This window comes from Onychostoma macrolepis, chromosome 07 (genome assembly GCF_012432095.1).
Source record: "Onychostoma macrolepis isolate SWU-2019 chromosome 07, ASM1243209v1, whole genome shotgun sequence".
NCBI classification, from domain to species: Eukaryota; Metazoa; Chordata; class Actinopteri; order Cypriniformes; family Cyprinidae; genus Onychostoma; species Onychostoma macrolepis.
The window spans coordinates 45043452-45070107 of record NC_081161.1 but is presented as its reverse complement, the minus strand read 5'-3'; the positions used below and the strand labels follow the sequence as shown (position 1 = coordinate 45070107).

The following is a 26656-nucleotide window of genomic DNA, read 5'->3' as shown; positions in this document are numbered from 1 at the left end:
AAGAAGTTTTTTGTGTAGGTTTGCTTCCTAAAAGCTGTCAAAGAGCTGTTTTAACTTTACTTCCGAAGAAAGGTGATCTTACTTTATTAAAAAATTGGAGACCTGTTGCTATTCTTTGTTCCGAATATAAACTAATAGCAAAGTGTTTGGCTAGTAGGTTAAATAAAGTGTTGCACACAATTATACACAAAGATCAATCCTATTGTATAAAAGAAAGATGTATTAGTGATAATTTGCATTTAGTACGTGATGTTATTGATTTTGCCTTTAAAAATAACATTGATATGGGACTTCTATCTTTAGATCAGGAAAAGGCTTTTGATCGAGTTGATCATCAGTTTCTTTTTAAAGTTTTAAAGGCTTTTGGGTTTGGAGATAATTTTGTTGCAATGATAAAATTGTTGTACAATGATGCCACATGCATGGTAAAAATGGCTGGTGGACTGAGTGTTCCTATTAAAGTACAGAGGGGCATAAGACAGGGATGCCCTCTCTCAGGTCAGCTTTATAGTTTGGCTATTGAACCTCTCCTTTGTAAACTGAGAGAGAAGTTAATGGGGTTACAGATAAATGCTTTAAATTGTAATGACTGTGTAAAAGTCTCGGCATATGCTGATGATATCACTGTTATTTTAAGAACTGAAAACGATGTTCAAGTTATTATAGATATTTTGAAGAGCTATGGGAAAGCTTCAACTGCCAAAGTAAATTGGGACAAAAGTGATGCCCTATGGTGTGGTTTAGTTTCTAGTAGTCCGAGACTCCCAGGTAGATTACAGTGGGGTTTTTCTGGGCTAAAGTATCTGGGGGTATTCTTAGGAAAAGAAGAATTTAAGAGGCTCAATTGGGAGGGTTTGGTGGACAAGGTGCGTGCTCGGTTGTCTCGCTGGCATTGGCTGCTCCCCAGCTATCGTACAGGAAGGGTTCTAGTCTGCAACAATCTGGTAGCCTCATCTTTGTGGCATAAAATGACTGTCTTAGAACCTCCTAAGGAACTGGTGGAAAATGTTCAAAAGCATCTAGTGAATTTTTTCTGGTCTGGTCAACATTGGCTAAAAGCATCTGTGTTATATCTGCCCAGACAAGAAGGAGGTCATGGATTGGTGGACATTAATAGCAGAATAAAAGCTTTTCGACTACAGACAGCAAAAAGGCTACTTTATGGAAAAGATGTAAGCTGGGCTGGAGTAGCTTGTTCCCTTCTAAGAAAGGCGGGCGGCATGGGGCTAGACCGGCACCTTTTCTTGATGGGCACTGAAAGTGTTGATTTATCTGGACTGACACCTTTTTATCGTTCAATGTTGAAAGCTTGGGAAATTTTAAGTAAGTCAAGAAACCTTAAAGATGTGCAAGGCCCTTGGATGAGAGAAGAACCTCTGTTGCATAATCCCATTGTGGACTTGGACATTTTAAAGTCAGCGTCAATGAGGATTGCTTTAAGGAATGCTGGAATTACAAAGATTGGACATTTAATAACAAAAAATGAATGGATGTCTGCTGAGATGCTGGCCGCAAAGCTGGGTGTGAGGTCAATTCGTTTGACGAGAGACTGTTGAATGATCTCCTTGAATGTTTACCTATGGATTTTAAAAATGGGTTGGAAGCAAATGAAGAAATGGATGTCTTTTTCCCCGAGCTAAAAATTGTGCCTGCTTTTGATGCTTTTGAAGAGAGGGAAGGTTGTTTGCTCAACTTCAGAACTCCTGAACTGGAACTTTTAGTGAAACTGGGAAAAAAGCACTGTATATTACATGTGTCAAAGTCTCACATTTGAACTCTCTAAAGGGATTAAAAGAAACTAAATGGCAGGAGGTTTTTGGGTCGGAGACTTCCCCTAAAGGTAGCTGGAGGACCTTGTACAAGCCTCCCATTGAGAAAAGGTCTGGAGACCTTCAGTGGAGAATTGTGCATGGTTTAATAGCTACAAACAGATACAGAGCACACCTTGATCCACAAGTAGGGGAGGAGTGTCCTTTTTGTGGGCAAATAGAAACTGTTTTTCATTTATTTCTTTACTGTGGTAGGCTTGAAGCTTTGCTATTTCAATTAGAAGAATGGTGTAGGATTTTAGGAGAGAATTTTTCACCTGTACTTTTTATTTATGGTCCTAAGTATAACAAAAACAAAAAGCAAAACCATGTGATGCTTAACTTTTTGTTTGGGCAGGCAAAAATGGCAATCTGGCTTTCACGTAAAGATAAATTAAATGGCATGGGGTCAACTAATGAAGTATCAATTTTAAAGGGTTTAATAAAATCAAGGTTAAAGGTGGAATATGCTTATTATCAACTGGTTAAAGATATTGAGACATTTAATTATACTTGGGGGGTGAACAAGTGTCTGTGTGAAATTGATACTGATGGTTTTTTGCAAATTTATGTTTGAGTTTTTTTTTTTTTTGCCTGGTTTTAAGCTTTGGGGTTGTTTATTATGTAATTATATGTAATTTTGTTTATATGTAAATTTTAAGGAAAAGTGTAATTAAAGATTTGTTTAAAGTCAAAGTCTCTCTCTCTCTCTCTCTCTCTCTCTCTCTCTCTCTCTCTCTCTCTCTCTCTCTCTCTCTCTCTCTCTCTCTCTCTCTCTCTCTCTCTCTCTCTCTCTCTCTCTCTCTCTCTCTCTCTCTCTCTCTCTCTCTCTCTCTCTCTCTCAATCCTTCATCTCACACATTTCTTCTTGACTGAAGCTCCTCAAACGGAGGGTTTCTAAAGGCTCTCAGTAACCAGTATCACCTGTCTTCACCAGTTAACTCAATCATCATCAATCAGATCATTAGTGGGTTCTCTATTTCAGTACCAAATATAAAAGTGGCCTATGAAAAATATAATAGCAGCTATTTAGTTGTGAATGTTAATATATACACACTTTTTTGATTACGGTCCATGCTCATAACTGATACTCATACTGTTACTGATACTGACTGAGAGATGTCAATGTGCAAATAAGGGGGAAGAAGCTGATAAATACACAAATATAGAGGAAGTAAAATGTTAAATAGGGGTTTTTAGAGTAGTAAACAAATGATGTGATGCGGAATGACGGATGAAAGCAGATATAATAATCACATACAGTAATTTGAAGCTGCAGACAGAAACATCAGACTCCGGACAGAAACACACAACCTTTAAAGTAAGAAACTCACATGTTCATTCTTTAACTGGAATGGACCTTTTGCATTTTAACATTGTCTAAATGATAATGTTTATTGCATTAATTCAGCTGTTAAGATACTAACTGAAACTGTCATATTTTACTTCAAAATGAATCTGGCAATCTTTAATATTTGATGCTTCCAATGTGTTTCTTTCTCAGAAATGGGTCAAAAGCTATATTTAATTCTTCTCATTGGTGAGTGTTTGTGGTTTCATTTATGGTTTGACCCTGTACTGAAAAGCATTAAAGCAAAGCCTCTCTTTCACAGCTCTCTGCTCCGTATCTGAATGTGTCCAGCGTCAGTATCACTTTATAAATGAGAAGACGACCTGGACTGAAGCTCAGAGATACTGCAGAGAGAATTACACAGATCTGGCCACCGCTGACAACATGAACGAGCTGAACAAGAGTGTGAATGATGGACGTGTCTGGATTGGGCTGCAGAAGACGGGTCGTGATGAATGGCAGTGGTCTTCAGGTGAACCTGTGCTCTATCTGAACTGGGGACCTGGACAACCAGAAGGCAGTTATTGTGCGATGATGCTGAATAGAGAATGGCATGATTTGGCATGTAGTGATAACAGACATTTCATCTGCAACAACAGTGAGTGCAGCTATTTAAAATTACATCAACCCTGGGTAATATTTCACAGTGGGAACCTGCAGTTAAAGAGTCATAGAAAAAAAATGAATGAATAAAAACTAAATAAAGATATGTATGTGTGTGTGTGTGTAAGCAATAAGGTACGAGAGGCCGTGCTCGCGTGCCTAACAACGCCTTTCGGCCGTGATTTATTCACGATACAGCAAGGCCTCCATTACCTTATTGCTTTTATTAAACTATTACCACACAATAGAAAATATTAAAACCCAAAATGTATGTATTGAAATGTTACTTTTTTGAAGCAAGTTCGTTAAATGCTGTCCTTCTGCTAAAAAATAGTTCCTGACAGCAACAGTAAACAGCAAGAGAATGTTCCGAACCTGCCTCTCGTCTAATGGAGCTTAAATAAAAACGGAGCTCTTATCCGCTGTCATTTATTTTTTAAACACCATATATGATATTTTCTCACACATACATCTGCTTATCTCTCAGCTTGAGCTGAATTCCGTGTAATGTTCAAGGACTTAATTAACCTCCGAATCTGTGGTGGCATCACGGAATCGCCGAAAATTCCGTGATGGGCTCACAGAAAAAATTCCGTGATGGGCTCACAGAAGTGATACCAATGTAAGTCAGTGACAGGCATCAGCCGTGAACCACGCACGGATCCACTGGTTCAACACTTTCAATATGCCGACGCGATAATTTATCGTCATCATCATTGTTCAGAACCGGGTAGGTTTAGGGTAGGGGTGCGGTCAGGTACTCCAGTGAAAGTATAACTGCATCGGAGTCACTCTTTTTACGTGGTCCGATGCAGCGCTGGTGTTGAACCAGTGAATCCGTGCGTGGACCACGGCTGGTGCCTTCTGTGAGCCCATCACGGAATTTTCAGCGATTCCGTGATGCCTCCACAGATTCGGGGTTAATTAAGTCCGTGAACATTACACGGAATTCTGTGAGATCAGGTTGGATTCGCGGAACAGCGCGAGTTTGCAAGCGTCATTACAGTGTAAACTGATGGACACACAGAATCACCTGAAACAGAAAACTAATAAATTCAGTAATATCGTGAATAAAACACAGCTGCCTCGCTTCGCGTCGTGCCTAACAACGCCCTTCAGCCGTGATTTATTCACGATACAGCACGGCCTCGAGTACCTTATTGCTTTTATTAAACTATTACCACACAATAGAAAATATTAAAACCCAAAATGTATGTATTGAAATGTTACTTTTTGAAGCAAGTTCGTTAAATGCTGTCCTTCTGCTTAAAAAATAGTTCCTGACAGCAACAGTAAACAGCAAGAGAATGTTCCGAACCTGCCTCTCGTCTAATGGAGCTTAAATAAAAACGGAGCTCTTATCCGCTGTCATTTATTTTTTAAACACCATATATGATATTTTCTCACACATACATCTGCTTATCTCTCAGCTTGAGCTGAATTCGTGTAATGTTCAAGGACTTAATTAACCTCCGAATCTGTGGTGGCATCACGGAATCGCCGAAAATTCCGTGATGGGCTCACAGAAAAAATTCCGTGATGGGCTCACAGAAGTGATACCAATGTAAGTCAGTGACAGGCATCAGCCGTGAACCACGCACGGATCCACTGGTTCAACACTTTCAATATGCCGACGCGATAATTTATCGTCATCATCATTGTTCAGAACCGGGTAGGTTTAGGGTAGGGGTGCGGTCAGGTACTCCAGTGAAAGTATAACTGCATCGGAGTCACTCTTTTTACGTGGTCCGATGCAGCGCTGGTGTTGAACCAGTGAATCCGTGCGTGGACCACGGCTGATGCCTTCTGTGAGCCCATCACGGAATTTTCAGCGATTCAGTGATGCCTCCACAGATTCGGGGTTAATTAAGTCCGTGAACATTACACGGAATTCTGTGAGATCAGGTTGGATTCGCGGAACAGCGCGAGTTTGCAAGCGTCATTACAGTGTAAACTGATGGACACACAGAATCACCTGAAACAGAAAACTAATAAATTCAGTAATATCGTGAATAAAACACAGCTGCCTCCGCTTCGCGTCGTGCCTAACAACGCCCTTCAGCCGTGATTTATTCACGATACAGCACGGCCTCGAGTACCTTATTGCTTACATATAATACAGGTGATACCATTTTATATTTTCACCCTTCATTATCACAAAACAAACCTGTAACTCATCTTCCTCAATTGTAAGTCACTTTGGATAAAAGTGTCTGCTAAATGAATAATTGTAAATGTAATGTAGATTTAATTTCTGACTTTTTACATACATTAACTTCTGTAGAATAAAATCTATTAAAGCATAAAACAACTGAGCATAAAGATGAACACTGCAACTGCATTCATTTCTAAATTACTAGTCTACAGTTCAAGTAACTGTTTCGGTTTCACTTTATTTTGATGGTCCCTTTAACTAATTCTGTTGACTAAGTAACATTGAACCTACATCTCCTAACTCTCATTAGTGTGTTAGGGCTAGAATAAGTTGACATGCATTTGCAAAGTTACTTTTAGTCAGTAGAATGTCTGTTTGGAGACCATCGCAATAAAGAAGGATATGAAGCAGACAGTCTACTAATACTCAGAGTTAGTTGACATGTAGGTGCAGCATTATTGTCAACAGAATATTCAAAAGGGACCATCACAATAAAGTGTTACCAATGTTTCTAATTATTAGTTAACTAAGGCCTGGAACACTAGATGATTTTCAAATGTGGAGACCACAGATTTAATGACAGTTTTAATGGACGTTTAACATTATGGGTGTGTGTGTGTGTTGGTAATGGTGAAGCACACAGTTTTTGACCGCACAGCAGAGTAGCGTGCAAGATTGAGTGCGTTTACATGCACCCTCTTAATGCGATTATGATGAGATTTTGGCGATATTGCGATTAATCTTTACCTCATGTAAACGCAATACTTCGATCTAAATAATACGATTAAGCTCATAATCGCAGCAAGCATAATCGTATTAACATAGGTGGCGTACGCCGATTTTAATCGAAATACACAGGCATGTAAACACCTTAATCGCAGTATTGCCGCTCTGACCAAAGTGCGCATGCGCCAGGACATGAATAACGTGACACGCACCTGTAATAATAAGGAGATTAGAAACGATGGAGGGGAAGAAAGCATCGCATTCTGAGGAAAACACAACAAGCTGCCAGCAGTCTCTGTTCCTTACCTCATCCAGAAAGGGCGAGCAGAACGCGACGGCAGCGTATACCCACATAGCAAGCACACTCGGGCCGATTCTGGCTGAAATGCGGCACTGTCGGCTCAGTCACGACGTCGGTGAGAAGATAATGGGCCAGAGCCGCGCCGACTCTACAAAACACTTCTGGTTGACAGACGGCTTTTCTCTCTGGGCCGATCTCGGCTGAAAGCTGTTGTACGCGGCAGGTCCACACTCGGTGTAGTTGTGTGTCTCTACCTTCGGCCCGAGCTGGTTTTGTCTCCGGCGGCCGCTGCTAGAATGAAGATCCGCCTGAGAGAGAGATTTGGCGGTTAATCCTGAGGAGATTTCGGCGGACACAGTTCTCAAGAGGAATACTTCAGCTGCAAAAAGGTAAATTAAGTTATTTAATGATCGATCTAGTGTTGTTTGATGTTTAAATGCCAGGAGGAGTATAGTTTTTAGATGGTTTCTGTTAGGTTTGCGATGATAATAGCGTCAGAAAAATCATTCGGTCCGGATATATTGAGTGTTGATGAGTAACGTTAGGCCTAACTGTCAGGCGCGGTCTCTTTAGGAAAACAATATGTAATTTTTTTAATATGAAAAACCGATGAGCTGTATCCAGTGCACGATAATGTAAGGTAATTAAATTTTAATGAGTTAAATTCCATTTTGTTTGCTAGAATTCATTCGATTCATCTTTTTCAACGAGTGATTGCTATTGAATCAAAGGAGTCGGACCGCGCTGCTGGAGCCATAAACATCTATACGAGTGACTCTGTCTGATTCGATTCACTGAACCATTCAAATGAGTCATTTGTTTGTAAGTCAAACTGAGCACGCTATAGTAGCATTACACCTGCTAAGATAATTCAATATGTGCAATCTGAATTTAATAATAATATTTATTTTGTGGTAACACTGCCGTGTGGGCAGCTCTGACAGAGAAAACACTATAGATACGTAAGAGAAAGCCGTAAAATGTAAGTGCATCATCTTTTGTTCTTGAATGGAGGCCTAATCTGTCTGCTGCACTTCAGCAGGTTCAGTTTTAGAGTGAATGAAAACTTCTGAAGCATAGATATGCCGTGTGATGTGATTAAAATCATACTTATTTTACTGTGGTGGGGATTATTATGAGCAAACAAATTTAAAAGTTTAATCTGAACACTATATATATGTAATCTGACATTTATTTATTTTATTTTTTTACAGAAATTCTGAGCTGCTGCATGAACATTCATCAAACATATAAGGTGCGAATTCTGGCTCTCGTCCTAATGATTGTAAAAGCTGTAATGCTTAAGATTAAATAATTACCTTACAATATATATTTGTACATATTTCAAGGCTGCAATTTGGAAAAAAACTTTCAAGCTAATGCTGCTGAAATGGAGGTCAAGGGGACTATGAAGAGGTGGCTCTAGCTGGCAGATCAAAAGGGTGGACTTCAGGAGGCAGACACACTCTGTGAGTTTAAAAGACCATCTCTTTAACATTCCATACACATGACACACTATCACATTTCTATAATTCAAATCTCTTAAAGGATTTTTATGCTGCACCAATTAGGGTAAGCAGCAACACTTCCTATAATATCTAATGTACATGTTAATTTGTAAGAAGAATGACATCATTGCTTATATTAGTTGCTTATATACTGTCTCACCCTTATCCCTAGGTTACAATAATCAGCTGATCCAGTCGGTATCCAGACCAGACGGTGGACCTGCACCCAGGAGCGACCACAACACATCCCTGACTGTCAGCGGAGACCATGTCAGCTAGATGACAGATCCCTGTGAAGACCTCACTGATGGCCTCAGCACAGATCCTCAGCAAAGACTACGAGAACCAGACAAGCCCTCTGCACAGACCCTTTTACCAGCTTCACCTGCTGACGTGATGTTTCCTCATGCAGAAGAAGTTGGACGAAATATTCTGAATGATATCAATCCACAATCTGACTTGTGATGCAGCCTGGAATAATCACACCACGTTCATTCGTTTGGCCAGAGGAGACTGTTTCCTGACTGAGCCGGGTCTTGTTTGGGTTTGGGTTCCTTGTCACTGTTGCCTTTTGTCTTGCTTGGTTGAAGACACCTAATATTCAGCAATATTATTGACTTGACTGCACTGACACCATTTGATAAGAACTGAACTGAATTATGACACACAATGTTTTATATATGAAGTTTATTTGCAAAAACGGATAACGGATAAAATTTTGTTTTTTGTTTTGTTTTATTGTGTTAGTTAGCTAGTATTTATTAGTTATTCTTTACCTAATCAAAATAACCTGCATGCAGTTTGATTGAGATTAATTGGAATGCACAATGAAAAAACATGATTTTTTAAAATTGTTAAAACGAAGTTATCTGTTTCTGCAAATGAACTCTTCATTTTTATATATATATATATATATATATATATATATATGCAGTAAATATAATTTACTTGTTACTTTGTGGTTTAAAAAGTGTGAATGTTTATACTGTAGTGCATTTGTTCATGTATATTTAAAGTATTTGGTAATTTTATAATTAAAGCCTTTTTAATGTTTTTAAATGGTTGTATTTGTGTTTTACTGCTGAATTACATTTAGCAGTTTCTGGGCCACATTCGGCCCGGGGACCAAGCCGAGTCTCAGCCAGATCTGGCTTAAAGTGTCTGGGCCAGACCTGGGCCACATAAAATAATAGAAGTCACTCTACAGTATGCGGGCCAGATCTGGGCCACGTCAATAAATAGGAGTCATTTTACAGGTTGTGGGCCACATCTGGGCCAGAGGAAATTGTTTGAGTCGGTTTTCAGTGTGTGTGCCAGTTTTGGGCCGGGGACCCAGCCAGAACTGGGCCAGAAGTGAAGCAAGGTTGTGGCCCAGAGGTGGGCCAGACAAATTTTGCTATCTGGGTAGGCAAACGAATTCCATCACATTTCTATGGCGCCGAAAAAGCGTGGAATACAGCCATACAAAATCATTATGCATTAGACGTAAATAAATTAAAACAGCGACCAACACTGCTCTTTCTGAGTCCATCATTTGTGCTGTCCAGTGGGGTATGTGAATAATGGCAGTAAAAAATTAACCACAATTCTTAGCGAATAATACGAATAATGGAAATTGCATGTAAACGGGAGTAAGAGCTTTGCTCTTTACATGTAAACATCATAATGCGATTAAGTCCTTACTCTGATTATTGGAAATAATCGCAATATTCGTGCGCATGTAAACGCAGTCATTGGCTAGCGCAGGAGTCACTTCAGAAGCAGCCTGATCAACAGCCTGAACATGTTTGATATTCACGATCACTTGGGGGTGCAAATCAAGCTCAAAATTGGGCTCAAAATCTTCAAGTGTGTGGTCAGTATTTAGCTGCAGTGTCTGTTGGACATTTTTCTCATGTTGCTTTTTGTCTGAATCGAGATTTCTGTAGAGATGTGTAAGGCAACATATTGGATAAGTGTTTAAAATCATCACTGTTCACAAATGTTACTTAGTGTTACTTTTTTTTTTAAATGATTCTGAACTGTTAATATTTAATATTCCACTGTTGCTCCTGTTCACATGCAAACTGTAAAGCTGTGTAAGAATAATGAACAAATTGACTCATAAATCTTTTCTGTGTGTTTCTTGTTTTTTTGTTTTTACAAAGTGAACACAGGACTTTGTCAATCAGATGATGAACTGGAGAGACGCTCAGAGTTACTGCAGACAGAATAACACTGATCTGGTCAGTGTGAGGAACCAGAATGAGAGTCTACAGGTTCAGAAGGCCATTAGTGATCAAGTGTTATCTGGACCACAAGTCTGGATCGGTCTGTTCAGAGACTCATGGCAGTGGTCAGATCAGAGTGACTCCTCATTCAGATACTGGAGCACTGGTGAACCTGATGATTATGAAGGTGTTGAAGACTGTACAGTGATGGAACCGATCACTCGGGGAGGATGGCATGATGTCTCTTGCACTGCTCAATATCCTTATAATATATTAGGTGAGCAGATCCTCACAAAACACACAATCCATCACCTCCAGATCTCTTAAAGTTGCTTCTACATGTCTGACATGACAAATTCATCCACAGAGTTTGTTCTGCATGTTGTGTTTGATCAGTCTCTCTCTAGTTTCTGCTTGTGTTTGTTTGGTTTCCAGATAAACTGATTGTGATCAGAGAGAGTCTGACGTGGTCTGAAGCTCTGAGATACTGCAGACAGAATCATGTGGATCTGGTCTCGGTTCATTCAGAAGAGATTCAGCGTCGTGTGATGAACGTGGTTAAACGGGCGTCTACTGCGGAGGTGTGGATGGGTTTACGTTACTCTCGTATTTTGGGCATCTGGTTCTGGGTGAGTGGAGAGACTGTGTGCTATCAGAACTGGGCTCCAGGGAACGGCACATCAGAGGAGGACTGTGAAGACGCAGTGAGATCTGGAGCAGTTCAGTCTGGAGGAGATCAGCGCTGGATCAGCCGTCCTGAACACCACAAACTCAACTTCATCTGCAGCAGATATTAAGAGAGAAAAGGAACATTTAATACATTTAAATACATTTTAAAGGAGGCCTTTCATGTAAGGTAACAAATACTTGTGTGTTAACTTCTTTTAACTTTTCATTCATCACATAGTTTATAAAGTAATACAGTTGAGCCCGGTCTCATGAAAATGCGAATAAATATTAGGGCCCCCCCCCATAGACACGCCAAAGTCCATTGTTGCGTATCAATACCACGACTTTTCTTTTTTATTTGGCGTACTATTTATACGCACTTTCATGAGATCGGGTTGGACATTTTATATATAATACTTTCAACTTCAGCAGGCAGTTGTACCTGAAGGAGATCGCTGGTTTTGAACTGTTTCATGAGGCTTTGAGTTTGAAACCTGCAAATCTTTGTACTCCTCATTAGATATAATCTGCACTTAGGGGCGTCATGCACTCATTATTTTTGAGGGGGCACGAGTTTGGGGGGTCGTCATGTGACACACAGCAGGCAACAGCACTTTTGTTTTATTTTTATTTTTCCTTTATATTCTAAACATTCCCAAACGCATTAACTAACTATATCATGAAATATCTTGATTCTCACCTTTATAGATTATGATCAAAGTAACCTAATAATGTAATCTATTAACTATGCATAAAAACCTGTCTGTTTATGGGTGTCATGCCATAACATTTTTTTTATACGACTGACTTTATATATTGTGACGCGTGTCCCGGGACCTTATCAGCGTCGCCCTGGAAACGGAGGAGAAGCACCTGCACGCCATTAACGCGGGCTGGCCGGCCACACCTGAACCTCATTACGAGGCAGACATATAAGCCACCAAGAGGCGCATTTGAGGGAGACATGACTCCAGTGAAGCATCACTCACTTTTCTCTCCTTCTCTCCTCAGAGAGCAGCGTTTAGCCGGCCAGCCAAGCACCTGCACCGCACGGACACCGGACACTGGGCACCAACGCACTCGGAGCACTGAAAAGAAGTTGATCCTGGAGCACGAAGACACAGCACCTGAATTCACGGCACGCCACTCATTTCACTCAATAAAACGCACCCTTCGGGCATTTATTGCACTCATCCTGTCGTGTGATTCTTCCGCCCGTTACACTGGTGGAGAATGCGGGCATAACACGTGGAAGAATCACCGACAAGCACTTTTTTTTCCCCCGCCGATAACGCACCCCTCTCTCTTTTCTTTGTGGATTCACATTCAGGTGGCGTCGACTCCCCAGCCATGGAAGAGCTGCTGAAGCATCTGACAGAAGTGAGCATTCGCCAACAGCAGATCGTGGAGCATATGGCTGCCCGTCAGGGAGAGGTAGAGCGAAATTGCCGCCCTCGGACCGCCTCCGCCCAGCGGGTTCCGCTGCCCGACCCCCGCGCCCGAGCGCCAGCGTTAATACCGAAGATGACGGCCCACGACGACGTGGAGAGTTTCCTGCTCATGTTCGAGACCACCGCGAGTCAAGAAGGCTGGTCGCGGGACGAGTGGGCGCGCGCGCTGGCGCCGCTGTTGACCGGCGAGCCCCAACGAGCCTACTTCGCGATGCCACCGGAGCTGAGGGATTCGTATGAAGATCTCAAAAAGGAAATCTTGTCCCGGGTAGGACTCTCCCCCATCGCGGCCGCCCAGCTGGTGCACGAATGGGAATATTCCAGCCGGTTGCCAGCCCGCGCCCAAGCTGCCGATCTGTCTCGTCTCGCGCGCCATTGGCTGTTGGCAGGAGACCCCAGCGCCGCCCAAGTGGCTGATCGGGTAGTCGTGGACCGTTTGCTTCGGGCGCTTCCGCGCCCCATCCGTCAGGCCGCCGGCATGCGGAACCCGCTCACCGTGGGAGAGTTGGTGGACGCCATTGAACTGGCGGAGGCGGCCCAGCATCGCGAGGCTGGGGAGCGGCGCCACCGATTCCCCGAAGGGTGCCCCAGGAGCGACGCTCGCCGGAGGGTACCTTCAGGCCAGTAGGCAGGCCGGCGGCTCCCGTGCCCCAGGATGAACCGATGCCCACAGAGCCTCCCACCACACCACGCCGGGCATGGCTGGCGGGTTGTATACTGCATCAAGAGCCCCCCCTTGCAGCCCCGAAGGTAGACGTGGAGGTCAATGGGCGTCCCTATCGGGCCCTCCTGGACTCCGGCAGTGCGGTCAGCCTGGTCCAGTCGTCGGTGGTTTCCCCACGGCCAGGATCCAGGGCCGTCCTCCCGATCACCTGCGTCCACGGCGACATGCGCCAAGTCCCGCAAGGCCAGCGTCACCATTGCCGCCGCCCAGGTGCTTGGCCCGTAGAAGTGGGCCTGATGAAGGACCTTCCCGTCCCAGTCCTCCTGGGGAGAAACTGGCCAGGCTTTGACCGCCTGCTCACCATGGCCGCCCAACCCGCCAGCCCCGCCGGGAGCCGCCGAACCCGGAGGCACAGCCGACGTCCCCGACGACGCCCCGTCCTGCTGGCCTCGGACAGTCCTCGAGACGGTGAGTCCCCCTCCCAGTCTGCTAACCTCTTCTTTGATCTGTTTCAACAGGTTAGAGGAGGCGGGACCTTCGCCAAGGAACAACTCGGGGACGATCGGCTGAAACACTGCTGGACTCAAGTGAGGGTGACCGAAGGGAAGGATGTCCAACCCCCACCACACCCGGTCCCCCACTTCATCGTCCAAAATGGCCTGCTCTACTGTGTCGCTCCGCGAAGGGGGGAGGAGAAACAGCTGCTGGTTGTACCCCGGACCAAGACGGAAACGGTGATGGAGCTTGCGCACTCCCATCCAATGGCCGGCCATCTAGGAGCCCATAACACCATCCAAAGGATCCGCGACCGCTTCCACTGGCCCGGCTTGGATGCGGAGGTGAAGCGATTCTGCCGCGCCTGCCCCACATGCCAGCGGACCTCACCCAGCACCCCTCCCCCCAGCCCGTTGATTCCTTTACCCATCATCGAGGTACCCTTCGAGCGGATAGGCATGGATCTGGTGGGCCCGCTGCCGAAGTCCGCCCGGGGTCACGAACACATCCTGGTCATCGTGGATTATGCCACCCGCTACCCTGAAGCCATCCCCCTGCGGAAAGCCACGTCAAAGGCCATCGCCCAGGAGTTGTTCCTGCTGTGTAGTCGGGTCGGCATCCCAGCGGAGATACTGACCGACCAAGGTACGCCGTTCATGTCCCGGACCATGGCAGACCTCTGTCGCCTCCTACAGGTCAAACAGCTCCGCACCTCCGTATCACCCGCAGACCGATGGGCTGGTGGAACGTTCAACCAGACCCTGAAGCGGATGCTCCGCCGAGTGGCCGCGGAGGACAAACGCGACTGGGACCGGATGCTCCCGTATGTCCTGTTCGGGATCCGGGAGGTGCCCCAAGCATCCACCGGCTTCACTCCCTTTGAGCTCCTGTTTGGACGCCAGCCCCGCTGGATTACTCGACGCCGCCAAAGAGGCCTGGGAGCAACAGCCGCCGCCCATCGGTCCACTATCGAACACGTCCGGGAAATGAGGGAAAGGGTCGACAGAGTTATGCCCATCGCTCGGGAGCACCTCACGCGCAACAGGCCCAACAACGCCACTATGACCGGGCAGCCCAACCACGGGAGTTCCAACCTGGAGACCTCGCCCTGGTCCTAGTCCCAACCGCGCCTGCAAATTCCTAGCAAAGTGGCAGGGGCCGTACGGTGACGGAGAAGGTGGGGCCCGTCACCTACAAAGTACGCCAACCCGGACGACGGAAGGAGGAGCAGATCTACCACATAAATCTCCTGAAACGGTGGGTCGGGACCAGGACCCAGTTCGCCGCCCTGGCCACCTCCTCTCCCGTGGTTGTAGATGTCAACCCCCACCTCTCGGCTGCCCAAAAGAACGAGTTGCAACACCTGGTCGGTCAGTTCCCCGATGTGTTCTCCCCACTCCCCGGGCGGACCCATGTCATCCACCATGACGTCCGGACGCCACCAGGAACCATCGTTCGGCAGCGGCCCTACCGAGTGCCAGAGGCCCGGCGACACGCCATCGAAGAGGAAGTGCAGGAGATGTTGAAGTTGGGGTGTCGAGCCCTCGCAGCCCATGGTCCAGCCCCATCGTCATGGTCCCAAAACCGGATGGCACCCTCCGCTTTTGCAATGACTTCCGCCGCTTGAACGAGGTCTCCGAATTCGATGGATACCCCATGCCGCGGGTAGACGAGCTGTTGGATCGGCTGGGGAGAGCCCGATATATATCCACTCTGGACCTCACGAAGGGCTATTGGCAGGTGCCCCTGTCCGAGGATGCGGGTCAAGACCGCCTTCTCCACCCCAGTGGGCACTGGCAATATCGGGTTCTCCCCTTTGGCCTGCACGGGGCTCCCGCCACCTTCCAGCGACTCATGGACATCCTGCTGAGGCCCCACCAGCCCTACGCCGCGGCCTACCTGGATGATGTCGTCATCCATTCGGAGACCTGGGAGGACCACCTAGAGCGGCTGCGGAGGGTGCTCGTGGAGCTGCGCAGGGCCGGGCTGACCGCCAATCCCCGAAAATGTCACCTGGCCCTCGACGAAGCAAAGTACCTGGGGTTCCGGGTGGGCCGAGGACTCATAAAACCCCAGGAGAACAAGGTGGCAGCTATTCTCTCGGCCCCACGGCCCACCTCCAAAACCCAGGTACGGGCCTTTTGGGATTGGCGGGTTACTATCGTTGCTTTATCCTGACTTCTCCTCCTTAGCCGCTCCCTGACAGACCTGACCAGGAAGGGGCAACCGGAGAAGGTTTCCTGGGGACCCGCCGAGGCCGAAGCATTTCAGAGGGTGAAGGAGGCTCTCACCGCCGAGCCGGTGCTCCGAGCCCCGGACTTCAACTGCCCCTTCCTGCTGCAAACGGACGCCTCCGACACGGGTTGGGAGCCGTCCTCTCCCAGGTTCAGGACGGTGAGGAACACCCGGTGCTCTACATCAGCCGGAAGCTGACCCCACGGAACAACGCTACGCCGCTGTAGAGAAGGCGTTGGCCGTCAAGTGGGCAGTCCTGGAGCTCAGGTATTACCTCCTCGGTAGAAAGTTTACATTGTTTACAGACCATGCCCCCTGCAGTGGATGGCGAGGGCCAAGGAGACCAACGCAAGGGTCACCCGCTGGTTCCTGGCGCCCAGGACTTCCACTTCGCCGTGAAACACCGGGCGGGAACGGCCAACGCCAACGCCGATGGGCTCATGAGCTGGTCAGCTTTCGCAGGTCTGTCAGGTTTCTCTCCCACCCACCCCCAGTCTCCCTCTTGCCCACAGGAACAGGACGACGCTTAGGGGAGTGTGACGCGTGTCCCGGGACCTTATCAGCGTCGCCCTGGAAACGGAGGAGAAGCACCTGCACGCCATTAACGCTGGCTGGCCGGCCACACCTGAACCTCATTACGAGGCAGACATATAAGCCACCAAGAGGCGCATTTGAGGGAGACATGACTCCAGTGAAGCATCACTCACTTTTCTCTCCTTCTCTCCTCAGAGAGCAGCGTTTAGCCGGCTAGCCCGAAGCACCTGCACCGCACGGACACCGGACACTGGGCACTAACGCACTCGGAGCACTGAAAAGAAGTTGATCCTGGAGCACGAAGACACAGCACCTGAATTCTACGGCACGCCACTCATTTCACTCAATAAAACGCACCCTTCGGGGCATTTATTGCACTCATCCTGTCGTGTGATTCTTCCGCCCGTTACAATATAATGTGAATTTAACATTGAAAGTTAATGTAACATGTTTTCTGGTCTTGTCCAGTCTTAAATCTGTTTTGGTCAGAAATACATTCTAGCATAGAGAAAATCTTGGAAATTGAGATCGAAAAAACAGCTATTCAGTCAGCGAGCGAGTGAAGAAAACGCCAACATTTTAGCAATGACTCATCTGAACGCTTCTGATTGGTCATTGCATTCATAAGCTCAACAGAATCGCGTATGATTGGTTATAATAAACAATGCTGTAAAAACGCGTCTGTATCTGGCTCAGCGCCAGCCAGTGAATGCAGATTTGAAATTAGCAGCTAATTATATGATGCGCTGAACGATTTAATCATGCTGGTGTGATTGTTTTAAATATAGAAAATATTAATTAGCTATTTTTTTTCTCTTTTGGAAGATTCATTCAAAATCCACTTGGTTCAAAAATCTGAGGGGGCAATTGCCCCGTGTATTGACCCGTTAATTGAATATTGATTGTTAGGCGTATGGCCTATTAGTCTTTTTTTGCATTTATGCAATATACTGGAGCCAAACCTGAGAATGTAGACCAGAATATTCCACTGCATTCCTGGACACGCAATTTGCGCAGTTGTAATTCATAGGCTGGGATTATGCTAATTGAGAATGAGCGTGCACATGAGCCCTATTTACTAATGATTGGAATTCATTAACATACGCATGTTTAACTATCAATTTCGGAAGTTTACGAAGCGTTTGTGAATCTGGAAGAGAGATTTTGGGAAAGTCCGTTTTACTGCAAATTACTCAGAATTTACTCCTATACTTATGAATGTTTCATGAATGAGGCCCATTGTGTGGTAATCATGTTATGTACCTATAGGAGCAGGAGAGGTCTCAGTCTCTGATTAGCATTGTGTTGCTCTGACCTGTTGATGTGATGCTCCTCTGGTAAGTGAAGTTGTTTTGAAACCCTTAGGGTTGAGATTAGAGGGATTATTGGTCACACTTTATATTAGGTGGCCTTAGCTACTATGTACTTGCATCAAAAAATAAGTACAATGTACTTAATGTGGTCCTATTGTATTGCAAAACACTTTTGCTGCTATTGAGGTGGAATACAGGTAAGGTTAGGGACAGGTTTGGTGGTGTGGGTAGGTTTAAGGGTGGGTTAAGGTGTACTTATATTTTTAAAAATACCTATATGTAGTTACATCTGTAATTAAATTTAATTACAATGTAAAAACATGCATGTACACAATTGCATTGTATCAAATGATTAATTTAAATGTAAGTACACAGTAGTTAAGGCCACCTAATATTAAGTGGGACCGGATTATTAGTTTAGAATGGGTGCGTTTGTGGGATTCAATGTATCTTTGGTTAAATGACGATTTGTTGTTTGTGTAATGTTAGATTAGTTGGGTACATCCAGGCCATGTTAGCGTGCATGTCCGGTGGCGCTGCGTTACGGTGACATGCAGCAGCAGTTTGGTAGTTTTTAATTATTTTTGTTTGTTTGTTTGCTGTTAGTTTTTTGTTATTTAATTGTTTATAAGAATGACTAATTTTAATATGTCAGGCTCTTTTTTTGCTTTTGATGTTTTTTGGCTACTTTTTGTGCATTTCTTGCGACTTCCGCAAACACCTATAGTATAGCCACGAGTACGGCTGTCACGATATTAGATTTTTCTTTTTTTATATATCATGGTTATTGTGGCCAAAAAAATTAACAATATCGATATCGTGATATCTATAGAAACCTTAGGAGGAAAATAGTCAAATTATTTTTAACTTTTTGAGTTTTTCTTTTTTCACCCAACTAACATAAGGATACCGATAAACACAGAGCACAAGACTCTGGCTTTCTCCGTCTTCTTTGGAGCTCCTATGAAATAACAAGAGAGAAAATACTGTCAAGTTCAATGGTATGATGAATAAATATTAATGGTAACACTTTACAATAAGGTGTTACATTCCGCCCTCTAGTCTAGGGGTTTCAGAGCAGAAGTAATAAAATTAAAAGCGGTGATCAAATAAGTGAACGTTGAGAAGTCTCCTTTTCCTCTATCCCAGCTGTTATCACGTTTACCAGTAGCACTTACAACAAGGTTCACACCAATCTTCTACTTGACACCATAACACAAAAGAATACCAACTGTCGAAAATATACTTAATTATTTTATTAAGGAGTTAACAATCCAAAAGAACAACTATTGAAAATATACAATATCAAGCAGTTAATCCACTTAAATAACCAAAGCGTCAGGAGAGAGCAAATGCCAAAATAACAAACAAAAGTCTTTCTAAAGGTTATAACAAAATAACTTCCCTGCCAAACGAAAACAAAATAAGACCATAATCTTACCTCTCTCCCTGACTAAAGAAAAACAGGTGAAAAGTTTAGAAGGGGTTAAACCCAAATAAATCGGCGCCCAACTCCCTACATGGTTTCACAATACTAGATTCACACACAATCTCAACATTAACGTTGTTGAAACCACACCTTAGGTTCACATATCACAGATTGCTCAGGAGCAGATAATAAAACAGCGTCTCTGGGATAGCGGATAAGGGACTCCTCCTGAGCGGTGTCTCTCTGCTCCTTTATCCCTCTTGCACACTGCGTAACAGGGAAGCCATGCTGCCGCTAATTGAAATCACCTGCAGATGGTTTGGACCGCTACTTAGCAGAAAAAGAGAGAAAGAGAAAAAGAGGGAGGAGAAAACATGTGACCATCTCCCAATATACACAATTACGTCAGGGGACGTAACAGGTGTCATTTGTTAACATTAGTTAATCTATTAACTAACATGAATGAACAATACATTATTACACAATTTATTAATCTTTAACTGCACTCGCAAGTGAATCTGAAGTTATTTTGTGTGATAGTTGAATATATTCTAAATAAACTACAAACCAAATAATATATAAATGTATTTTATCCTCACATTCTTTCTTGTAACTCTTCCCTCTCAGTCACATACCTGTCCGAAAGGCTCATTATGTGGGCCTTTGTCTTCTATATTCATGTATAGTCTTCTAATATTCATGATTGGACTGGCGGGTGGATCCTTACAATTCATCATCAATTCATAATCAATAGATTTGCAATTGCCTCTTGCCTGGGTAGATGTTATCAGAAGTTTCAAGATCTTGCTCCATGCTTACTCAGTCAGGGTGTGAACTACTTGGAGCTCGATAAAGGAGTTCTTCAGGTTCAGATAACCAGTTACTAGAAATTAATCACTCAGAGACTTGTTTTAAAAGTTTAACGAATCACCATTGTTAAAAAAAACAACTCATGAGCAAAATATCAAAAGTAACAGCGAGTAGTCTTCACCACGAAGTGTCGGTGATTAATAAAATCTTCTACAAGCATTTAATATAGTCTTGCGTATCATTTGCATTAATTTTATTAAAACCTCCCCCGCATTCTTCCTTTTTTTTTGTAAATTTGCATAAGGGAATGTCAAAAGTTCAAATGGAAGAATTGCAACATTTCTAAAAAGCAAGCATGTGTATTTCTACCTTTAACCTATAAAAATAATTGTAACACCTTTCAAAAGCGTAAGCGAGTCATACGAGATATACGCATGCATGTCTAAACCGCAATCTAACACCTCTACACAGGTGTGATAAAATACTATGCAGCGGTTAGCTAGAGGTTCTATTCTGCACGTATGTTGCAAAATGCATCCCTTTATCTCTAACCGTTTTTACAGAGTAAGCAGAGCACCTATATAGCAGTTAAACGCACAAAGCAACTAACATTTATACTTTTGCAACAGGAGTCTGGAGTTTCAACGTTCCCAAATCGTTCGCCAATGTTTGTAATTCAACAGTAAAACCATGCAATTCAGTCATTTCTCTCAGTAATTTCATTATTTTCTTATTCATCAATTCTTGTTTCCTCAGTAGTCTCACCATTGCTCTCATTTTGAAGATGATTTTCTGATGCTCCAGCTCTCTCCTGAACCCGTCTGCGCCGTTCCATCTTCTCTTGTTCCTTCACCTTCCGGCTCCAGTTCCGCTGTAAGCCTTGTACAATAAGATCGTCAACATCATTTTTAATTTTTTTTTTTTTTCCTGGTTCTTTGTTACTGTTCCCAATTGAGGATTGATCAGTTAGGTCAGGATTTTCTTCAACATATTTCTTTCTTTTTTTTTTTTTGTTCTTTTTTATTATTTATAAGCCTGAGGGATGAAATGAGACTTAAATTCAACAAGAAACATCAAAATATTTACAGATTTAAACCTGAATTAAACGTGTTGCTCGTATCTTTTAAGTTGTTGCACTTGTTATAACGTCATAGGTCACATAATAACGTCAACATGGCGGATCGCATTCATATTTAATGAGATTTGGCTGTAGAGAACGTACTCTTTTAGCACTCGTAAAGTAAGTTATTGAAGTTATTGTTATTAAGTATCTACTCATTGTGTATGCAGTTTTGAACGCAGCCATAAAAAATGTGCAGGGCAGGGGGTCCTCCTGGAGAGGTTTGAAAACCACTGTCTTAGTGCACTACGAAGACTCTAATGGTGTACCTGTTACAAGTTCATAATTATATTCGTATAGACTGAGATGTAAAGAACTGTGAACTGTCAACAGTAATAAGGTATAGCTAAGAGTGGTCAAGACCAACCTTAAGAACGTATGACTTACTGAAGGTATACTTAACTAAGAACGTTTTGGGAAACACACATTAATGATAAGGTACAGCTTAATTAGGTATAACTTAAGAAAGACGTAGTGTTAAGGTTTCTTGAAACATACCCCAGCTCATTAGCTTGTTGTTTGTTGTTTGTTTCAGAACCAGCTAAAAAGTGGCTCCGATAAACACAAACATGCATGTGAAATTGAACAGGGATGCAAAACAAGTATGCAGCACACCAGTAATATTAAAGGGGTGGTTTACTGCTTTTTTTCTTTGCTTGATTGTGTTTATGTGGTGCAATATAACGTCTTCGTGTTTCGTTTGTTAAAAAACGCCTTATTTTTCATATATTTCACCTTTATTGTAAGCCGCTTTCTCCTCTGTCATTTGAACGACCGGTTGACTTCCTGATTCTATGAAACCACTCCCTCAGAAACAGGCAATGGGCTCAGATTGGTTAGTTGGGCCGGTGTGTTGTGATTGGCTAAACTGCGTACTGCACATTGTCCGGAAACTTCACGCCCATCACCTTCACGGGCGACAGCTGCATGTGCTTCGGTCAAATGTAAATAATGGTGTCAATATTGCCGTATCAGTTTGAGCCAGAATCAGACCCAGAAAGCAGTAATGAAGAGAGTCGAGCAGAACTTCCGCAAGCACGGCTCTTAATAAACGTTTCTGAATGGAAGTTTGCTGTTGTGATTACATATCATTTTTTGAAGTTTGTACACGTTTGTCTTATACACACAAAATAGCATCGAACTAACTGGCTACTATAACCAAACAGCGTTGGCTTGTGTTTACGTTCTTGAGCAAATCGAAAAATCACGTCATAAAGTATACATGGAAAATACATTTACAAAATTAGGACATAATTACAAATTCGGGTCCAAAATGTTTGTACGCGTTTGTCATAGACACACGAAACATCATTTAACTAACTGGCTGCTGAAGCCAGCATTGGCATTTGTTTACGTCCTTGATAAAACTAAAACATTACGTCTGAAATTATACATGCAAATACATTTAAAATTATGAAATCTTACTTACAGGTTGTGGCCCAACAACTGCTGCCTGTGGTTTTAAAGTTGGAACTGTTCCATGTTTTAGTAACAGTTTCTGTGTGAATCCAGCATTGAACTTGTGTAGATTCTGGAAGCTGTCTTCCGTAAAATGCGCAGCACAGAGAGCTAAATTAGGATTGTAATTGTCAGGAACATAATCAAACATAAATTTTAACCATTGTTGACGAACTACAGCGTCCGTAGAAGCCCGAACACAGAAGACCTGACAGCTGGGTGAAAATAACACCGTTTCGACGGCATAGCTACAACTCTCCACTATAACTCTTCCTCTTCGACACAGCCGCAGAACATGGCCTTGCCCCCTTTTTTGCATGTTCCGGAGGGAGGGGTTGATGGGTTTATTACGTATGCAACCCGGGAAGTATCTCGTTGTAGTCCCATATGAGTCGTTTTTGTAGGCATTAAACTTCCTGATTTTTAAAAGACGATATCTCCGCTTACGTTGAACTTTCAGCGCAGCGACTTTGCAGATACTGTTCATGCACCAACAGCAACATTACACACTATTTAAAATGAAAAAAGTGAAATCGCAGTAAACCACCCCTTTAAAGCAGCTGTTTAGTTAAAATATAAATTATAAATGTTCATATGCATTTAATTTAGTAATTATGGTCCATATTAATTTTGACTGATACTGATTGACATAGATGTCAATATGCAAATTAGGGGAAATAAGTGGGTAAATACACAAATATAAAGCAAGGGAATATGAAATAGGGGTTTTTAGAGTAATAAACAAATGATGTGATGTGATGAACGAGAACAGATATAATCAATAATCAATCAGTTTGAAGCTGCAGACAGAAACATCAGACTCAGGACAGAATCACACGTCCTCTAAAGTATGAACAACTCACATGTTTATTCTTTAAATAGAATTAGACTTCAGACATGTTAATATTATTTTAATAATAGCAAATGCTGCTTTTTTAATTACATGATCATGTTTTATTCCAAGATGAAAATGTGAGCATATTACAATACAATATATCAATATTCATAGCATATTTGAGTTTGTTAGTCTTTTTCTTCTGCAGAAATGGACCAAACTCTATATTTCATTCTTCTCATTGGTGAGTGTGTTTGTGGTTTTATTTATGATTTATGGCTTCATTAGGTTTGATCCAGTTGAAAAGCATTAAAGCAAAGCCTCTCTTTCACAGCTCTCTGCTCCGTATCTGAATGTGTTCAGTGTCAGTATCACTTTATAAATGAGAACAAGACCTGGACTGAAGCTCAGAGATACTGCAGAGAGAATTACACAGATCTGGCCACCGCTGACAACATGAACGACATGAACGAGCTGAACGAGCTGAAGAAGAGTGAATTATGGAGGATTTCAATATGTCTGGATTGGGCTGCAGAAGACGGGTCGTAATAAATGGTAGTGGTCTTCAGGTGAACCTGGGCTCGATCTGAACTGGGATACTGGACAACCAGAAGGCAGAGATTGTGTTGTGATGCTGAATGGACAATGGCATGATCTGGCATGTACTGAGACCCAGCATATAATCTGCAACAGTAAGTGTAGATATTTAAAATTTTGTTGTCACACTATGGGGTAATTTGTCACATTGGGAACCTACAATTAAATAACCTAAAGACAGACTGATGTGGATTCAGTTGTTAAAGATCTGATAATATTCATAATAAACATACAGCAATGATTAGAGGTGATATAGCTTGACGTTTTCAACTTTCAGTATCTTAACACAAACCTGTAAATCACAAATGTTCGCAAACTTGACGTTATATTGTTAAAATAATCTCAAATAAATTGTAAATATTTGGTATGTCACAAGCTGTAAAGCAGCTCAAGTCTTTGAATGACATGTTCTTGATGTATCCACCGCTGCTCCTGTTCATATTCAAACCATAAAGCAGCGTAAGAGTAATGAACAAACTGATTCATCAATATTTTCTCATTTGTTTTTCTTAAAGTGAACACATCTTTGTCGATCAGAGGATGAATTGGAGAGACGCTCAGAGTTACTGTAGACAGAATCACATTGATCTGGTCAGTGTGAGAAGCCAGAATGACAGTCAAGAGGTTAAGAAGATCATTAAATGTAATAATTCATCTGGATCGGTCTGTTCAGAGACTCGTGGCAGTGGTCAGATCAGAGTGACTCCTCATTCAGATACTGGAGCACTGGTGAACCTAATAATGTTGGATTTCATGAAAACTGTGCAGTGATCAAACACGACTCTCTGGGAAGATGGCATGACATCTCTTGCACCAATCAATATCTTTTTGTGTGTCATGAAGGTGAGTAGATCCTCACAAAACACACACAATCCATCCAATGGACACTCCCTGTTCTGTGTTTCCAACCTGTGTGGATGGAGGCAATAACAGATACACTGTTCTGAGCTCCAATCCTGCGAGGGAAAGGACACTACCAGATACAGCGTTCTGAGTTTCTGGCTTGACGAGGAAAGAGACTTCAAGACAGCTAAGGTTCAACTCAGCTCTTGAGTAAACCTGCTATATTGCATTCAGCGGCCAGAGACTCAGATGCAAAAGACCCAGTAGCGAAGGACCCAGTCTGACTCTTGCCACTCTGAAAGCAGCGCAGCCCAGTCCTCAAAGGACCTCCACAGTGGCAGACACTGCCTGAAACACACGGCTCCTCAACGACGCAGCCAGACTGCAAAGGACCATGTGAAGACCCATCTGACCCAGCTGCCTGGTCCATGCTCTAAGGACCTGCTCGGCACAACAGAAGTTCAGCATCCTCCAGGTCAGCGCATCGACGGCAACTGAAACACAACTCTGTTCCCTCCCCACTGCATGCAGTCTGCATCACCAGTGGAAGACGTCTCCATCGCCGGACTGATCACCCGCCTGTGGAACGTAATTATAGACTTAACAAACCTCTTTCCTAAAGACCTTGGCTTAGTTTATACCTGCAGCCTATGTTTCTCTAACCTGTTTAGACCAAATTTACTTTGGGTCAGCATTACGAATAATAGCTATATTATTTGTTCAGAGATAAATAAGCAGTTATTTATTGTTAATTCCACCAGAGCCATTAAGTGGTTGCCATAAGCAACATTGCCATAGAAATCTGCTTCCATTGCTACATTCAGCTCAACAGCATTGCATTTTGCCATTTTGTGTTTACTCCATTTATTAGTTTCTACTATTTATTTGGTATCTTCCTTCATATTTAGTTGTCTGTTTTCTATGTGCATATTCACTAGTTGTTGTATTTACTCTTGCATATCCATTGTTAATAAATGTTGTTAATCTTATTACAATTGTGTCGTCTTTGTGTTGATGATCCGAGGCTCTACTAGCTATCTAAACCACCATATCTCTCAGATAAATCAGTTGACCCATTCCCTCCAATTTGTGAATCTCAAATTGTTGAACAGCTTGTGGGAAACACTCCCATATTACCAAACTAACCGTCCTGGACTGATGGTCTTAACTGAGCAAGGTGGGAATTGGTCATCTGATATACTCATAAACGCACCTTGAGTGACGTGTGACCCAAAAATCACATCGTCTTTGGTGACGTGAGTCTCACTTACTACAATACAACAAACTCAACTTCATCTGCAGCAGATATTAAGAGTGAAAGGATACACAGGTCTTTCATGTAAGAAAACAAAACGTTTCTGAGTTGACTTCCTTTAACTTCATTTCCATTCATTCAAAATAATAATTTTGCATTTAAGAATTTCAGTCTCAGCAGGCAGTCATACCTGAGGGTTAAAAAGGCAGAAATCTTTTGCTCAGATGTTTGTTAATATAGTTCAAATATATAATCGCTGTTAATGTATATTTAACTCTTTTAACAT

General features: G+C 43.0%; 1 protein-coding gene and 1 long non-coding RNA gene across 2 annotated transcripts; both read left to right on the top strand.

The window, feature by feature from the left end:
• The first annotated feature begins 2744 nt into the window (after positions 1–2744).
• Positions 2745–25127, top strand: LOC131543293 (C-type mannose receptor 2-like). The gene is made up of 11 exons (XM_058780500.1): positions 2745–3129; positions 3313–3348; positions 3422–3761; positions 7388–7397; positions 10609–10939; positions 11098–11518; positions 16906–18047; positions 21019–21135; positions 23884–23919; positions 24010–24367; positions 24788–25127. The coding sequence occupies exons 2-6, from the start codon at positions 3315–3317 to the stop codon at positions 11457–11459; spliced, it is 1077 nt and encodes a 358-aa protein (XP_058636483.1). The 5' UTR covers positions 2745–3129; positions 3313–3314; the 3' UTR covers positions 11460–11518; positions 16906–18047; positions 21019–21135; positions 23884–23919; positions 24010–24367; positions 24788–25127.
• LOC131543294 (uncharacterized) lies at positions 8006–9222 on the top strand. Its single transcript, XR_009271870.1, has 3 exons — positions 8006–8199; positions 8294–8413; positions 8625–9222. It is a non-coding gene; the product is annotated as an uncharacterized LOC131543294 (long non-coding RNA).
• Positions 25128–26656: the final 1529 nt, after the last annotated feature.

What these genes read in the sequence shown, in the direction of transcription:
- LOC131543293 (XM_058780500.1), top strand. Translation starts at nt 3,315, where the DNA reads ATGGGTCAAAAGCTATATTTAATTCTTCTCATTG. An exon ending in ATATTTAATTCTTCTCATTG is followed by an intron (nt 3,349 to 3,421) that starts GTGAGTGTTTGT and finishes TCTCTTTCACAG; the next exon opens with CTCTCTGCTCCGTATCTGAA. An exon ending in ATATCCTTATAATATATTAG is followed by an intron (nt 10,940 to 11,097) that starts GTGAGCAGATCC and finishes TTTGGTTTCCAG; the next exon opens with ATAAACTGATTGTGATCAGA.